General features: G+C 33.8%; 1 protein-coding gene across 1 annotated transcript in view; it reads right to left on the minus strand.

The window, feature by feature from the left end:
- Positions 1-681: 681 nt before the first annotated feature.
- LOC124361991 (tetraspanin-17-like) overlaps positions 682-19627 on the minus strand; it is a 53700-nt gene continuing 34754 nt past the window's right edge. Inside the window, exons 4-9 of the mRNA XM_046816121.1 lie at positions 13022-13120; positions 11200-11328; positions 8984-9034; positions 7338-7484; positions 4921-5037; positions 682-2713 (exon numbers count right to left, since the gene is read on the minus strand). Coding sequence (XP_046672077.1) covers positions 2645-2713; positions 4921-5037; positions 7338-7484; positions 8984-9034; positions 11200-11328; positions 13022-13120 — 612 coding nt within the window. The 3' untranslated portion in view covers positions 682-2644. The remainder of the gene's footprint in view (positions 2714-4920; positions 5038-7337; positions 7485-8983; positions 9035-11199; positions 11329-13021; positions 13121-19627) is intronic.

The following is a 19627-nucleotide window of genomic DNA, read 5'->3' on the forward strand; positions in this document are numbered from 1 at the left end:
AAAATGTTTCAAAAGACACTAAAAAACTTTTTAGCTTAAAAAGTATATATCCAAACTCTACAAACCAGTCTGTAAAAAACACCAAAAAATGTATAAAAACAACACAATTTTAGGTTCAAAAAACCGTTAGGGGGTCAATGGTAGAAATCGGATAATTATTGTACTGAGTATAGTCTGTTGCAAAGAAAGGAAAATGTCTAAAAAATCTAAAAATCTTATTTCATAGATTATATTTGCACAGTTAAGCAAAATGCCTAATAAATTACACACAAATTGTAATATTTCGAATTAATTATAAATAAGTGTAATGACAATTCAATCCCACTTTATTTTCCAAGAGAGTATATTTTAATAAATTACTCTGTACTGGCATAATTTTACTAAAGGCTTTTTATAATGAAGTGCCAGGAGAGATGACCTCTCACATTATTGGTTCCCTCCTCCAGTTTTCAATTAACCGGCTAGTCTCTTGATATTTAATCACCTTCGGGGCCAGCTGTGTACCGGAATGAAGCAGTAAAGAAATGAACAGTTTTTACTAAAATTAGCCATCCAGAACTAATTATAGGTTAAACCATGCTATAATACTTATCTGTTCGTTTACTGTAACCACATGAGAAATTCACAATTTCCAGTGAAAAGTACTGATGTTTTGGTGTTTAGAAATAAATACGCAAGGAATTAAAATAAATATAAAATATTATTTATACATATTTACACATCATACACAAGACAAGTTTTGGTTAAAATACAGCAATTAATTCAGTAGCAAATTATATCTGTTTGAAAGCACCACTGTAGTCAGATCGGTTACTTATAGTACTGTAAAACTAGGTCTGAAAAGTATTAAGGAACTTTTCAATAATACACACACTTTTCAGTTATACACATTAATTACAAAATATAATGGCTTTAAAACAGATCATTACTTTGTATAGTTAACATATTAAGTTGTGATTTAAAATCAGATCAACATAAGGCATTTTTACAATATGTTTGCACCACATGTTAAGTAAGACAGACCAGTAGTTTCTATAGTTTAGTAAGCAGTTTCCTAGTTTGTTAAACCATTATTGTACAGTAAAAACATTGCTAAGCACTGTTTAGTTGAATATCAGCGATATTTTTAGTCATTTCAATCCCATTGACAAATTAAACTAAAACTGCATTTCGTTAATTAAATCTACCACCAATCACATATTAGGTTGGGTGTAACTTAAATCTTATCAGTAACATTAGACTAAGTTTTTAAATGGCATTTCCATTCTGGTTTGGATTAATCTAAAAAAAATATAGATACATTACTCCTAGACTTATTATATACTTATTATATAATTATATACTTATTATTACGTACAAGAATGCAAATATTTTTAGTTGGGTACATTTCAGAATTGAATAATTTTGTTTGATGTACTTTATATAAACATAAATATTTTATAATTTTAATGTCTGGTATCAATAATCGGAAGATGTAATAAATACATAAATAAGTTTCATTTGAATATTAATAAATAAGTTAAACACAATACATAAAATACATGGAAATTTAAAATTAGAAGTGGGTTATATTTTCCTGACGTTGTTTCCTAAATAAAAACTTAGTGTTTTCTAGGTTAACACGTTTTGTTAGTAGTTAAAATTTATACCAAATCGAGTTATTGAGATTTCTATTTTACTTAATTATAATTTTAATAATTATGGACTATTTTAGATCCTCTAGAAGATTTGTTACTGCAATGACATACTTGCTACATTTAAATACTAGTACACTTTTGAAAATTACTGTTTTTTTATCCACACCACGTAAACCAATATTCTGAAATCATATTTTATGTTGTGTTACAAAATAAAGTTGTTTTGTATCATTTTGTTTCACATATCCCATGATAACATAAGTAAAAAACTTGTACCTTATAAACACAGGACGAATTAAAAACATGAACTATTTTTAGCTTTACCGAATTACAAAAAAGCTATAACTGTTTTCCTAGAATTCAGATTAAAAACCTACAGAATATTTTTTGAGCAAAATAAACAGTTCTGTTGTTTGCCAATGTCTAATTCAGGAGCAAGTGGTTACTGATGGAAAGCTAAGAATCCGTGGCGGAATGCTAACGACTAGACTAACATCGCATGACTCAAGGCTACAACGATCTCTCGCTTTCATACTAACTATACTCTAGTACATTGGTCATTGTTAGCTACTACAGTACACTCCGGTATCAGTACGGTACATGTATGAACACATTCAATCAATACTCTTATAAAATGTACAAAATACATAGTCTCTCAGATACAAAACTATCACAACACTCCTATAGGAATGGTAGAGAAAGGTCAGTCGGAAAAGTCCACCTCTAGTTACGTTTCCTCAACGGAAATTTTTAACCCTTATCGTTATTAGATATGTCTATTGATAGCCTTCTATATATTCGTAAAAAGTGTATTGAATTTTATATGAGGTCTCGGAATCAACATAAATAGCGCAGAGGCACTCTGAGCCAGACCAGACGAGATGGGTTGCTTGCGGCTGAAAGCGCGATGGGGATGTATAAAAATTAAGGCAATCGGAGAGGTGAAGATGGACGTTTCCGAGGCCTCGACGCGACTGGGACTAGACGGCTGTGGGCATCCTGAACTGTCAGTGCCACTTGGACTTCTGCGCGAAGATGTCGGCACGCAGGTTCTGCGAGAAGCAGATCCCAATGATCTATAACATTAACCACTTTGCGTAAGACACACAGGAATATACTACCCATAAAACCAGCTTACTTTTATGGAAATTAATTTTGAAGCACTAAAATTGTTTGAATATATTTGTACATATAATAGAGTTATTTGTTGTTAAAAATGATTATTTCACACTTGAAAAATAAAGTGTGGAGATATATAAAAGAATACTATTATTCTAAATATAACTAATAAATATACAAGACTTTTGTGTGATGTATAAAAAAGAAATCAACAATGCAAATAATATACTATAAATTACAGGAATTATTGTTATACAGTATAGGAACCAAAAGCTTATTTGTAATTATATATGCAAACTAACTAGTTTTTCATGAAATCAAATTTTTTCTAAGGAAAAAGTTGATAATTAGTTAGTTACCACTAGTTTTGGTTGAGGCCAAAATGTGAGTGAATGAAAAAGGGTTAAAAAATCAAACAATTGTATTTTTCTCAAATCATAACATTTTTTAACCTTAAACTATTAAAACTAGCTGTCTGACACTTATAATTTATAATAGTTGCATCACTGTCATTCAACAACACAAGAGGCATGTCACCTCTTTCAACCAGGTGATCTTCAAATGGTTGGCTGCGGTTGATTCAAATTTTATTTACTTCTCAAATGCGAATGGTTTAGGATGAGTCGAGTTAATAAAATAAAATTCGAAAGATCATTTTAATAGTTTTAACCCTTTTGATACCCAACATTTTTGACCCCCATTAAAAATTACACAGTTGACACTCAATTTCTCTCTTAGCAGAAATTTCTCTATCTACTTTATGAAACACTGGATTGCGTTTATACGCTACAATTGGTTGTCAGCTCCAACACTATAAAAAATATTACACATTAAGCGTACTAAAATACGCATGCATTGTTTTTAAGTAAATATTATGTTGTATGTTGGTTGTGAAAAATATTTAATAATATATCATTATGCATGTGATTCTTACCTCTTCCAGATGAATTACAATAATGCATAGTTAATTCCGAGTCATGACAGCTGTATTCTTGAGAAAACCTATTACTATCATACTACCTGGTTACATATGTAATGGAGTAGATTGAAATATATAAACTGATTGTAATATATAAAATAATGTATAAACTGTAGAGTACCCAAGAGTTAGTGTGTCCTGACAAAGCTTACAAGATACGCTTTTCTCTCCCTAAGTGAGTGTCTTCCCCTACATACTTCACCCCCCTAAAGGTGAATGTTTTTTCCCTTGGGTGAGTATTTTACCCTCTTTGTGAATCTTTCTTCTTCTAAGTGAGTGATCCTTTCCATAAGTAAGTCCCGAGCAACTTATTCTGAGTTCAGAGCAGTCAGTAGTGTTCGATTATAGTAAACCTTTCCATGAAAGCTTTTCAATTGCTCTTTGTAATGGGGAACTTAAAAATAAATCAATTTTTCTCTGCTTAGGTAGGAAAACAAGTAAACTTCTTCACTCTGTAATTTATTTTATCCCTACCTAAGAAAAGCAACATTAAAGGGAGCTGTTGTTACAGCTTCATTAAGAAAAACAAAATAAGAGCACAACCACTCCAGTAACAATCACTGATAATACTGAATTCTAGAAATATAACAAAATAATGATCTTCCAGGAGATATGCACACTAATGTATGTAAATCAACAAGCCCAAAGCTGTTCTTGGAATAATTACTTCAGATTGAAATAACTTTCTATGATAGCATCTTAATCAAACAATAGAATTAAAAAAAAAAACACAATTTTATTTATCAATCATTGGAAAACACTCATGTGGTTTTAAAATTTGTAATTATGCAAGAACGTAGCCAGGAAAAAATTATGGAGGGGGTCCAGACAAATGATATTTTCTCGTAGTGGACAGAGAGTAAGGACCCATTTTGTTCTTTAAAAAGTTCTTGACCCATTTCTTTGTTGAGAATGATCTTTCAGCAGTAAATGTCAGTAATACTGAATTATTTAAATAATAATAATCGTTTACTAAAAAAGTATTTTAATAAGTTCAAAAATTTGAGGAGGGTTTCGACCCCTTGCACCCCCTTGCTGGCTAAGTCCTTGTAATTATGTAAAGTCAAAGTGTGTTGCACAAGTTACAAAGCACAAACTATTTTCAAACCATATTATGCTGCTGAATGCACAAATAAAGAGCGCAATACGAGTGCTCTTGATTCACAAAATTCCTTGCAAACTGACCTGCAGGAATGTGATGACGAGGCCTAGAGTGGAGATATTGAGCAGGTTCCTTTCTATCCACTCCTCCCCAGCCTGCAGGCAGCCCTTCTCGTAGATGATCTTGGACACGTCGTAGTTCTGGCACAATACAGGTGTTAGACTTACCGGGCTATCCATCAATGTTAGTACCACCTTCCACCAAAGCCACTTGCGACACCATAACTTACTTACCGTACGCGTTTCTGCATTAAACTTATTGGTGCAAGCAAAACATTTAAAAAAATTAGTTAGCATGCAAATTTGGTGAACTTGACTGTTAAGGACAGACAGTAAAAGATTCTCATCATAATAAATAAAAAATAATGAAAATATTAAAAATTATAAAAATAAAATAAAACTAAAAATAAAAACTAAACTAAAAAATTTATTATAAAATAATAATATACAAAATATAAGAAATAAAAGATCATTTAAATTTATTTCTTTATTTATATCTAATCAAGTATTCCACTTTGAATACATGTGTTACAAAATCTAACTTAAAAATAATAATTGGTCAAATCGTCTAATAACAGCCTGATAACTAAAGTTAGTTCAAAAGGAGATTATAATGTTAGAAGTCGAATTGACGAGAAATTTTCTATGGAGATTTTGTAGAAGATAAAAATTAACCCTGGAACTGCCGGTTCTTAGTTTTACTCATATGGCAGGCTAATTTTGAGTGTTTTGTACCTGTAATTTAAACATTTTGTAAATGACACATTTTTAATATAAACCTTCATATGTAATACATAATTTTTCAGGAGAATTTGGAGATAATTATGGTGTAAAAGTATTATGCACAAACCATAAAAAATATATGACTACGGTACACTAAAAATTTGTTTAAAGTGGTGGTATTGGTAAACTGTGATAATATAATAAATATAACAATCTGAGATATTTATTTTTCTTTTATCTAGTTTAAGAAAATATATAATGGTATTCAGGTTATCTTGAAGAAAAACTAAATATATTGTGAAACCACAAATAATACACGAAAAGTTAAATTTGTTACTATGGGTATGATTTTTTTTTTTTAATTTACAAAAAATATAATTCTTACACACAATTTTTTTAAATATACCAAAATTTAAAGAATTATATACACCAAAAAGCAATAAATAAATTAATAACCAATTACAACTTTTTTTATAATAAAAAAATTTTAATAGTGGTGGGAAGTACCTAAATTTGTTACTATGGGTACTACCATTTTCAAAAATTAAAAAAAATATATAATTCTCACAAAATATACAAAAATGTATTAATAATAATTTAAAAAAAAATTAATTAATAATCATTACCTGATAAACTGCAAATGTCGGCTCATAGATGCATATGCGTAAAGTGGTGAAAGTGACATGTTTTGGAAAAATCAAAAGTTTCTTCTTATGTAAATTTTTATATGGAAATATTTCACTGTTAATATTCATTTTACAATAAATAAGTAATAATTTTGAACTTTTGCTGAAATATTAGCTTAGTTTGGGGTTCCAGAAAGCATAAAGGGAAACCTAGGTGTCACTCACTGTTAAGGTCTAGGTTGTCTGAGCCTAGCAGGTCAACAAGTTCCTCTGACCTATCAGGAAAGTTTTGGGACATTATTGAAATGAAAGCCTAAAACCAAGCTATAAACCAACATAATACAATATAATGTTTTTATAATTATATTACATAATATATTCTTTTTATTTTACTTTTTTGGCATGGTCGGACATTTATTATATCACTATTATGATTATTGACTTTAAATATGTTGTTATTAGAGCATGTAAAAATTGGTTGCCAATTTTAGTGTTGTTACTTATCATATTGTAAATTGTTTGTAAAAAGGGTTTTCCGTAAAAAAAAGAAAATAATAAGCCATACCTATGACATATTTATTACTAACTTTCAAAATGGCTACATGAAGACAATATTTCTGGCAAGTTTTATGACGTCACTGTTTCTAAAACGGTAAAACAAATTTCACCATTGAAATAAGCAATTCTTTTTTTTAATGGTATATAAATAGTGGTGGCAGTATTGATTTATGTACTATATAACTGTCAAAACACTTGCATTTCAGATGAACATTATAATTTCAATCGCCAGTTCCAGGGTTAATTGGTGACTAAAAATATATATAGTTTAATTGGAAAATTAAAGTCAGGTACTACACTGTTTTTATTATATGATCATTAATTGTATAGTTCTAAAAATCTTTTTCAAGGGTGAATAGTTAAATAAAGGGTAGTTAGCATAGTGTATTATTGGTCAAGTATATCAATGTAATTTGCATTACAAACTGAAACATGATTGAGAAAGCAACAACAAGCTCTTTGGCAAGACACAGCTACGTACACCATCAGCGTGCATTAACATGTTAGGCGACAAGCAGACAGACGTGTTAGTACCTGCACCACTACACTGCCCACCAAAACCACCAGGAGGGGTACAAGGTTGTGCTCCACCCACTCCTCTCCCGCCCGCCAACAGCCTCGTTCAAAGATGTTGTGTTCACCGCTCTGTGCGGGCGAGAGGTTAGTCCAACCATCTGCAAACTGTCACAAAAATGTATAGTTCTCCACACCTGAATCCCTCCACCCTTTTGTTCTCTTTCCAGTAATAATCTGTCAAAAGTGTAGTTTTCCGCATCAAACAATAATTAGAAGTTCAGGTTAGTTATTAGCAGCAAAATCTTTAACTGAGATTACGGTCAGTTTCAGAGGATGGGTAAAAACTTCTTTTGATGTTTGTGGAGAGGTAATTCGAAATTCCCCTCCAAACCTCCACAAGAGCCATATATACTAATACATGTTATTTGTTGAAGCCCAAAATACTTCACTCGATTCTATACAAGCTTGGCTACACAACAAAATTACAAAATAATCTTTACCCATAGACTTATAAAGTAAAGATTCAACATGGAAACAAAAAATGGACTTTGATTCATGGCTACAGAATTTACTTTAATTCTGCTCCCAGGTCAAGAATTGAGTTTTAAAACAGGTTAAAATCATTTAGTGGATAATTTGTTGTTGGAATTTATCAATAATAATTATACTTCTAACCATTGCCATAATTTTATGGTAAATATAATCTACTAGAAAAATGTTCATAATTTAATTAAATATAAACGATTGACAAAGTTTATTCTTTTTCTGTCCACACCGTACATATTGGTGTGTCCAGAACATGGTGAACATTTCAATAATGCTTTTAAATAATCATTTTTAGTAGAAACATACGTTACAGCTTCATCATGCTCTTTTATATTAAAACTCACTCCTAAGAAAAGAATTTTGAGGTATTTTGTAGTTAGAACTAGGCGTAATAAATTTCAAATAAAATTTAATTGAATAACATCAATGCACCATAAAAGCAGTAACGAAAAAAGAGGAAGTTTATAAAAATGTCTGTGCCAATCCTCTGTACCCATAACAACATCATACTAATTAAAGCAAACTTTGATCTTTACTCTTTAAGACTAAAATCAGGCCCTCCCTCTAAAGTTCAATCAAGGATCAAACGATCTAAAGTATTCCGTTTCATCAACATTCAGTAGTCTATTGCCATTATTTGAGATTTTAGATAAATCGGAGAATTCCAAATGATTCAGGTTTTTAATCGTAAGAAAAAGCTGTGAAACATTTTTAGCATTGTAGTTTTTACTGTGCCACATAATTGGAACTGCATAACATAGAGAAGTGCAGTGGTGTATATAGAGAATTATTTTGGAGAGGGCTGTCAGACTGGGTGGTTCAGAAGGTATAAAATAAGACTTAAACATGTTCTAGCTTAAAACATACTAATGGGCACATTTTTATCTTTAAAAATTTTGAGGGGGTCTTGAGCACCCTAAACCCCCTCCCCTTATGTACGCCCATGGGGTGATGTAATGACAAATAAATAAGTATAATTTGTTTAATACATCTTTTGTGATAAATAAGAGAAAATCGCTCTCTCTAATTTTTAAATTTAATTATAAAAACCCATATTATTCATTTTAATTTCTTACATACAGTGATAAATTTAGTTCTAATAATATAATATTACTTACATATCCAGGTTTTCGCACATCATAACCACACTGCTTGTTCTTGATTATCTCCTAAAATCAGAAAAGTGTGAAGTTTTGTTAGGAGTGATTAGCAATTTGAAGAATGACTTTTCAATATAAGTGAATAATATTATATGTTATAGATGATTTTATGTATCTTAATAAGACACTGAGGTTGTTTGTCACTGTGACACTTGTATGTGTTTCATTCACAAGAATTCTCCATTATATAAGTATTTCATGAAATTAATTCCTGATTTATACACAATATTAGACTTATCATGAATATAATAGCAATCAATCTTTTACTAGATTAAAATCAAGTAACTATTAAACTTGTATTCATCCATTGCTTTCAAATGTAAAAACTATAATTTAAGTCTATATAACAATAAAGTATAGATTTAATAACGTATTAAAGCATCATAAGTCAAGGATAATCCGGAATCAAGGATGTAGCCAGTAACGGGGTCCAAGGGGTCCGGACCTCCCCAGAATTTTCAATTTTTTCAATTACTTTTATACTAAACGATTATTATTATTTAAATAATTCAGTAACAGTAAGTCAGGCATGTACTGCTGAAATATCATTCTCAACAAAGAAATGGGTCAAGAACTTATTAAGGAACAAAATGTGGCTTACTCTCTGTCCACTACGGAAAAATATCAGCTGTTTGGACCCCCTACCAACATTTTTTCCTGGCTACGTTTTTGTCTGGCATTATAAACCTGGGTGATTAAAAATTATTATGTCAAATAATGAAATTAAAATAAACCACAAATTGAGATTACAACACTGTTTTTCTATATCTATAAATTATATTAATATAAACGCTTAAAAATTATTATATTCCGTAATTATGACACTAAATGAATACACTAGGCTACAAAAACTAAGTATGTGATTTGGGGTGCTATGTTCCGAAATACAGCTGGACTTCAATGTGTTAACCATATGATGTAAAAACTCTTTTATGAATTGAAATATACGTACATGTGAACATGTCCATGATTACAATTTGTTGCTCGTTAAATTAGTTTATAATGGTGCATAATTTTATTTCAACCTCCTAAAAAGTATTATATTGGTACTTTAAACCACTTTGTGTCTGGGATAATGAGTAACAAGAACGTCACTTAACACTTCAGAAGTATTGTTTTTACTCTTTGTTGACAATGTGCTCACCTCATTGATTCTACTCTATATAAGAAAGGCGACTAAACATGTCACTAGAGCATGTAGTAAAGTATGGATTAATAAATTGAGTGTTTTTATATCTAATCAAAATAAATTAAAATACAATAATAAAGTACATTATAAAAGAAATTATTTGCAGCAGACTAAGACACATCAAAATTTTAATATAAATTCAAGCATACATGAAAAGATTTCGATATCCCGTATCAACATTCAGACTGAGGCGCACATCAGAATATCGCGCACATCAGAATGAATGTGTAATCCACCCCACCAATATTTGTTTCATTTGAGGTTGTGAATATCAGTTTGGTAAAAGTGTAAGCATATTGTGTGAAAATAGACAAAACATTTAGACGAATTGTTTACAATGTTTCTTTGTAAAACGTGTCCTTATAGCTTTACACGCACAAACAAACGTACACATTATTCAATTGTCAACATTCTAGTCATGACTGTGTTACACATAATACGGAATATGGTGCACAAATACCCAAACTGTATTTGGATTACATGTCCCATATTGAAATAATTATAATTGTCAGCTAATATCTTGGTACTTAATGGTCGATTGTACTGATGGCCATCTAAATTTTAATATCATAATAACAACGTTACTCAAATAATTTTACACCCTTATTTTAAATCATAGCATTGTAGGAGGTGCCTCATTAACAAATATATGTATAATTAATACACTGTTTGGTTTTAAAAATCATTTTATCGGTTAATCAGAAAAATCAAAACTCTTTTGTATTTAATTTTTTAAATATTCAAAATGTGTAAACTTAGAAAAACTAAATGAAGGTTTAGATTCATATTAATACAGTCCTTAAAATGAGACACATCTCATAAATCTACGATGAACATTAAGGGTGTAAATATTTTTGAAGTGTAACATTGTTCTTACAGAGTAAACTCGACATCAACTAGAGCCGAATCTAGTGTAATAATTTTAAGAATATTTCGTGTTTTACGTTTAAAGTCAGAAATCATGATTTCTTAATGTTCGACTCACGTTAGGTTTCCTCTTGCAGCATGAGAACGGTACGCCACACGCCTCCCTGCTGCCCACATCCCTAGAGGAGCAGTTGAAGTAGTTGTTCTTGTCCCAGTCCTTTGGGCCTTCAATACCACAACACTGCAGCTGCAAGAAACCATTCACTTGAATTATTCTGTTACTTTTTTGTTGTTAGTGTTATATAGTTTGCACCAGGTCCGTGCTCAGACCGGTTTTCCGGATAATTTTACCGGGGCCCTGGCAGGGCCCCGCAACAAGTATATTTGAAGGTGTCTGAGGGACAGACACGTGGTGGTGGGCCATGATGGGGCCTGCCAAAGCTGAGTACAGACCTGGTTTGCACTGTAATCAAAGAATGGCTTAAAGGGTTAGAGAATGGAGTAGGATAAAGTAGCCTTGATTTCATGGCTTGCCGCTATGGAGAAAAGGTGGAGTCGATTACCGACTGCTGACCTCATTTATACCAAGTGGATTCAATCAGGAATACGCTGGAAAGCTCTAGACTACTTTAACCTGCAGCACTGAAATCATTTGGGCATATCAGGTTCTGTCTTCCTTCACCACTATGATCATAGGCCCCTTTGAGTTTTTTCAATCTGAAATCAACTGCAGGAGGACCTGCTGATGCTCAAATATGTGACAAAATTTACAGTTCCCAGAATAGTTTATTGGACAAGCCCAGAGATAAAAATTTCTGTAGATAACTGTAGACCCACATATTTGTTTTATGGCACTTGAGGTGAACTAAAAGAGTATCAAAAGAGTATCTAAAACTAAGAAAAATCAGGAGAACTAGCATACTATGTAGAATTTACTGTAAAATAGGAGTCATCATTCCAACATTGCTGTAATTTTTAAAATCCTAAAGGAAACAGTAGTTACTTCTTATTTTTATTTACGCTTAAATCTCATCCATTGTATCATCCTTTCGGAATATTTGAATTGTTCCTTTCTTCTAATCAAGAATTTTTATTATATACTATTATTTAACACTGTATAAGATGAATAGTTATCATTTATTAAATCCGTTTTAGAATGAAACGTTCTGATTTTCTGATATAGAGGTAAACTAGAGAAACAATAGTTATATATTTTATGGGATAATATAAACATGTTATACTGAGTAAACTTTTTTGCTTAGGACAAGAAGCTGAGAAATTATACTTAATCCTATAAAAGGATCTTTGCATTGCTTCTGGAGTGACAGGATATTCTAGTTGGGTAAAGTTGGGGGTAGGGGTCGCCTCATGATGAGATCTACAAGGAAGGATTTTGGACATTAACCTCAGTCCCCTTGGAAGAAGGGGAAGCCAGGTCTGAACCAGCCTCTGCAATTAAAAAAGCAGGGATGGCACTCCCTTATGTCAAGGCTAGCAATAGTCCTTAACACTTAGGGAGCTTCACCAACTCCAACTCCAACAGTCTTCCTCCGCAGTAGACTAGACCTATCTATCTATCCTTGCACCTCAATATCTCAACATTTTCAGTTCATGATGTGCCGCTCCTGGACATCCATATGGTTGCCCAGATTTAGGTAACACATCGGTTTTTGCTGTACCCATTGTATAGGTTCAACTTGAAGGTATAAACCAGCCAGATGTGAACCGTCCTGGTTAAGAGTAAACACTTACAATAATAATAAATAATCCCAAAAATTTAAATCCAAGTTACCAAAATATAACAAGAATTAACAAGGATTTACAATAAATTGAAGAAAGTTAAGAAAGTGACATGGCAATAGTAGAATATAGTAACTTATTTTATCTAACTAGAACTATTATAGTTTTCATTAAACCATGAAGGGCTGTAGCAAACTCACCCAGTCCTCCTGTATCCAGTCTATGAGGTTCTGCTGATCTGGGTCCTCCCGATAGTGGATGATAAAGGCCTGGAAACCGGTTGTCGCTTGCAGCTTTATCTGTAACAGTACTAAATATCAGTTGCAATAACTTATACAAGATAACCTTTAAGAACGCTAAAGACTTTTCATAGAAATATCAATATAACAAATATAGTTTAAGTGGTATTAATCACAATAACTAGGATAGGATGGTTTTGGTTATAAAAATAAGTAATGTGGATCTAAAAAAGAATTTATATTAACACTATCGGATTTTATTAAATCTAATTGCTTATATTTGATATCTTACTCATTAAATCCCGTTATGAGGTTTTAAGCCTCAGTTACACGGACTAAAAGACAGCAGTGATAAGGTGGGAAAGATGCAATGAGTGAGGTCTGCTAGTTGTGGTCGTGGCAAAGCCCGTTATGAGGTTTTAGGCCTCAGTTACAAGGACTAGAAGACAGCAGTGAGTAGGTGGGAAAGATGTAATGAGTGAGGTCTGCTAGTTGTGGTCGTGGCAAAGCCCGTTATGAGGTTTTAGGCCTCAGTTACACGGACTAAAAGACAGCAGTGATAAGGTGGGAAAGATGCAATGATAAGGTCTGCAGTCTGCTAGTTGTGGTCGTGGCAAAGCCCGTTATGAGGTTTTAGGCCTCAGTTACAAGGACTAGAAGACAGCAGTGAGTAGGTGGGAAAGATGTAATGAGTGAGGTCTGCTAGTTGTGGTCGTGGCAGAGCCCAACCTTGACAGAGCAGCGACCGCAGCACTTACCACAGACAGACAATCACGTCACGGTTACGCTCTACGCTTACACCACGCATTTAACGGCCTCTGCTCAAAGTTTCACTGGCTTTGTAGGTCTGTCCGATGCTATCTAAACTCGACTATTCTCAGACAATTATTAAAGTAACAAGCGGAATTTAGTTCAACATTGAAAAGGTTCTCTTTAAGCTTTCACTGTATGCTTAGTAGAAAAAGATGCATTAAATTTAATATGTTTCACCATTACCAAAACTAATAAAGATCAGAGGATCTAAAACAGAACTTTGGGGTTTACCGTTATTAATTATTCTAAGATTTAACACACATTATAAGACAAGTAACCATTTCACTTCAAATCTTAATAAGAAACAAAGGCCTCTAAAGTATGATTAACAGTATAACATTGGGGTAAATCGTACATTTCTTATCTCAGTATTACATCTAATCAGTAACAGACCAATAGCTGTATGAAACTTTTTATTCAACAAAGCAACAAGCCAACTAGGTGAAATATAGAAAAATTCAGACGTACTCAAATAATGAGGATCTACCGCTTGTATACAACAATATTCCATTTCTAAGTACTTGTGAACGTAAAACATTGCTTAGTGAAATTATTAAGTTAAATTTTAATGCTTGTAAGTGGTAAAATTTTTAAATCTGCATTCATCACTTTCTCATGTTCTACTAAACATATTTTCATAAATAAGTTTATAGGCAGTTAACACAAATTCGTTGCAACCATGATTTTCCTGAAATATCCTCAAGTGCGGACCAAGTATTTCGTCATTTACAATATTTTATGGCCGCAGAAATTAATAATGTTGCCAAACATGTTGCCTGTTAGGATGCGTATACACTGGCGAGTAAAGTTGCGCGAGCTTGCGCAACTGCTGTCGCAGAATGTGAACAGTGATAAGCAATTTGAGTACTGTCGCAACTACTTGCAACAGTTCTTGTCGCTGGTTGTTGCGACAGTCAATGCAAACTCTGCTCACACACGACAGTAATAGCTCGGCAATGTTTATAATTGGATTTTTAATGTCCAACTCAGCTCTCCAATTACCGCTCGTGGTACGGATCTGCTTACACTAGACAGTTTTACTGTCCGGCACTGTTCACCAAAACTCGTGTAAAACTGTCCGACTCTGCTCTACAATACTCGTGTACAACTTTACGACTCTGCTCTCCAGTACTCGTGTACAACTGTCCGACTCTGCTCTCTAATACCTGTGAACATTTTGTGCGACACCGCTCGTGGTAAGGATCTGCTTACACTAGACAGTTTTACTGTCCGGCACTGTTCACCAAAACTCGTGTAAAACTGTCCGACTATGCTCTCCAATACTCGTGTACAACTGTCCGACTCTGCTCTCTAATACCTGTGTACATTTTGTGCGACACCGCTCGTCGTGGTAAGGATCTGCTTACACTAGACAGTTGTACTGTCCGGCACTGTTCACCAAAACTCGTGTAAAACTGTCCGACTCTGCTCTACAATACTCGTGTACAACTTTACGACTCTGCTCTCCAATGCGTACATTTGTGCGACACCGCTCGTGCTAAGGATCGGCTTACACTAGACAGTTTTAATGTCAGGCACTGTTCACCAAAACTCGTGTAAAACTGTCCGACTCTGCTCTACAATACACTGTAAAACTGTCCGACTCTGCTCTCTAATACCTGTGTGCATTTTGTGCGACACCGCTCGTGGCTAAGGATCGGCTTACACTAGACAGTTTTACTGTCCGGCAATGTTCACCAAAACTCGTGTAAAACTGTCCGACTCTGCTCTACAATACTCGTGTACAACTGTCCGACTCTGCTCTCTAATACCTGTGTACATTTTGTGCGACACCGCTCGTGCTAAGGATCTGCTTACACTAGACAGTTTTACTGTCCGGCACTGTTCACCAAAACTCGTGTAAAACTGTCCGACTCTGCTCTACAATACTCGTGTACAACTGTCCGACTCTGCTCTCTAATACCTGTGTACATTTTGTGCGACACCGCTCGTGCTAAGGATCGGCTTACACTAGACAGTTTTACTGTCCGGCACTGTTTGACCAAAACTCGTGTAAAACTGTCCGACTCTGCTCTACAATACTCGTGTACAACTGTCCGACTCTGCTCTCCTAATACCTGTGTACATTTTGTGCGACACCGCTCGTGCTAAGGATCTGCTTACACTAGACAGTTTTACTGTCCGGCACTGTTCACCAAAACTCGTGTAAAACTGTCCGACTCTGCTCTCCAATTCTCGTGTATAACTGTCCGACTCTGCTCTCCAATTCTCGTGTACAACTGTCCGACTCTGCTCTCCAATACTCGTGTACAACTGTCCGACTCTGCTCTCTAATTCTCGTGTATACAACTGTCCGACTCTGCTCTCCAATACTCGTGTAAAACTGTCCGACTCTGCTCTCCAATTAATTCTCGTGTACAACTGTCCGACACTTCTCTCCAGTACTCGTGTACATTTGTTCGATACCGCTCACGGTACAGATTTGTTTGCATTAAACGATTTTACTATACAACTCTGCTCTCCAATACTCTTGTACAACTGTCCAACACAGCGACAGCTCTAACAAGAATTATTAGAATGGAATTATTTTAATGCAGCAGACAATTGGTAATTTTAAAACACACACCACAATTTTCTTTATTCAAAATTCCATGATGATGCAATCATTCGCCACTTGTTCAATACCAGTCCCAGCCCCGGTGTCAGTAATCCCAGTTACATGCCTAAAACTCGCCGACATTATAAAATGCCTGAATTGCTAAACAGCGTTCAGGCGACTCTAACTCTAACTCTAATTTTGCAATGGTTCTGACAGCTTTTTCTTAAGCCGGAATGCCGTCATGAAGTCTGTGTTTACACATGGTCCCCAAAACACTACTCCGCATGAGAGGTGTGGATGAAATGCACAGCGGCATCCACCGCATGCATGACCGACATCGCGTTTGTCGTATCCGGTAAGCACCAAAGCATGACCGAGCATATTGTGTTATGTACAGTATAGACTGTGGTTTTCCATGTTTACAACCAAAATTAAATTAGTGTGTGCTGGAATTAATGTTAAACGAATAAACATTTTAAATAAAAATATTGCAAATGTAAACAGATGCAGAAAATACTATTGCGCCGGCCATTGTTTTTACTCTTAATAAACAAATTTTAATATAGAAAATTTTTATAAACGTTTCTTTATCATTTTAAATCGTAGAATAATGTTAAAAAAAAATCATCTGCTGGCTTATAAACTACTGCCACTAAATAATATACTTTCGCCTTACATAAAGGTAATTTACTTCAGACGCCTATCGGCGTCTGCCGCAGAGAGCGTGTTGTATTAATAACAACAATCAATAAGCATTCAGTCTATGTCCGTATAAAAAAGTTTGGTTCTTTTGTTGAATGAACAATTCTACGTCCATACAACTCGTGCTTTGCACAATCGCGTATTCAAGAGCAAGCACAATGTATCACAATAGAGTAGTCATTAAGACGACGAAATAATAATAACATACAGTAGAGTACAAATGAGAGCAAAAGCACGTACAGTGCTCAGTCGGTGAAAAGTATAAAAGAACTACTGTACAAGTAATGGAGCATACATTTTCAAGTGAGTGAAACACTTTAAAGAATCCATTACTTTTGAAACATTGAGCTTTTTCCCCAACTAAAAGGCTGCCACTCTCGTGTAGCTTTGATGTGAGCTTTACACAATGCTTTGCTGTTTGTTATCACACTATTGTGCTTCCGTCGCAGAAAAACTTGCTTTTACACAAACAATTCGTGTAGAACGTTATTTATGGCAGAATACACAGCTCTGAACATTTGTGTCTGGGCCACAAAACCCCAAACATTGTGTGAGCACTTAATAAACCAACTCAAGTGTAACGTTGTGCTTTTAAATATTATACAGTTTTGTTTATTATGTATGTAGACTGTTTTGTGCGTTATTTCGCTATTATTACCCATCTTGGTATGACCTGTAAGAGCGTCTTTACTTTCAAATTTCTTTTAGTTTATTTTTGGGAAACCCCCAGTTTTTTACAGAGTTCACAATAAGTTTTATTTTAAAGTATTATAACGTTATTATTTATGTAAATCTTTATTTATTTTTCATTTAATAACATTACTCGTGCATGGTCTTTCTGACTATACAGGGTGAGGCAAATCAAAATGTATAGCGGCTGAACTGAGAAACCTATATATCTTCGTTTTAACGAAAACACCCAAATTTCGATCCCAAAGAGTTCGGGAAAATAATTTTTAACATAAAAAATACCCAAAAATGGCATTAAAACATCGTGAAAATTAGTATTTATGGCGCCATTTCTCAATCATCCCAGATCAAGCCAAGCTTTTAATATAAAACATTTTAGTTTTTAAGAGAGCTATGGTAACTATAACGAAAGTCTTGCATTGCTATTTGAATTTTTGAAAGGTTTTACGAGTGAAAAGTGAGAACTGAAACATATTTTTAGAAAGATTACTTCTTTGGTAGTATTTAATAAAAACTTGCACTTGCTAAAATATATAACGAGATAACAATTAGTCTCGTTAATTTTATAACGAGATAACAATTAGTCCTAACTGCAAGTCCTGCGATGCCTATATATATTAATGAAAGCTCTGAGCCCTGGACGACGCCGACTTCTGAACGTCCCCCCAGCCCCGGGAAAAGAAAAGTGAAAAACATTACACGTATCTATGGATCAGAGGAGGCAAGATATTAATGAGGAATGCGGAGGGCGAACCTGTGAAAGTTGTAACTTCGCTGGCGGACCTGGATAAATTGTGAACTACAGTTTGTGGAAATGAGGTTAGAAAATTGTATATTTAGGCTAGTATATTAGTTATCAATCCCGACATTTTTTTTGTTGTTGTTGTGAAATATTAATAACACTAATAGTATAGTAGTTTTAAATCAAAATATTAGAAGCGTAAGGCCAGAATTTCAATTTATTTTTAAGTGAATTAGAATCTGCTCGATTATTTCCTGATATAATTAGTTTTAACTGAGACATGGATTAGTAAAGCTGAAATTAAAATTTATTATAAAATTTCTGGTGGGGGCTACAAATGCTTTTGCTAATTGTAATGAGGAGTACAGGGGGGGGAGGTACCATAGTGTACGTCCGCGACTGTTATCAGTGTAGCGGTGTGAGTGAGAGAGATGATATTAGATCAGCTGATGTTCTGCAGCTTAGACGTCAGAGTCAGTGACCTTGAGCGCTTTTAACACTGATCGCAGTCTACCGTCTCCACTCTGCCTTGCGCTCCCTCATTCATTGATGGATATTGAGTATGTATTAATGGGTCTAGGAAACCGTAATATTGATTTGGTAGGTGACATGAATTTAGATATATTGAGTCTGTCAGCTGAGAGCGATAATTATTTGAGCCTTTTGAGCAGCAAGGGAATGTTAAATTTAGTTAATGAACCCACTAGAATTAAAGGAAATTCGTCTACATGTTTAGATCATGTTTTTGTACGGTTCTTTAAAAAGGGCAATCTTTCAGTTTGACTTCAAAGCTAATGTTTTCCATTATAATTTAACTGATCATTCTACTGTTCTGTTTTCAATTCACTTTTGCAATCCAATAATTAAAGATACTGAAGAGTATTATAGCCAGATTGATTTGGGAAAAACTTACTGCTGAACTTATTAATGTAGATTGGGCTTGTGTATATGAAAAAAAAATACTGTGTCTGATGCTTTCCAATGCTTTATTGATGTATTAGAAAAACTAAGTATAGGTAAATGCAGTTTGGTGTACGTTCAAATAAAAGTAAACAGGTGC

Source organism: Homalodisca vitripennis, chromosome 5, assembly GCF_021130785.1.
Source record: "Homalodisca vitripennis isolate AUS2020 chromosome 5, UT_GWSS_2.1, whole genome shotgun sequence".
NCBI lineage: Eukaryota > Metazoa > Arthropoda > Insecta > Hemiptera > Cicadellidae > Homalodisca > Homalodisca vitripennis.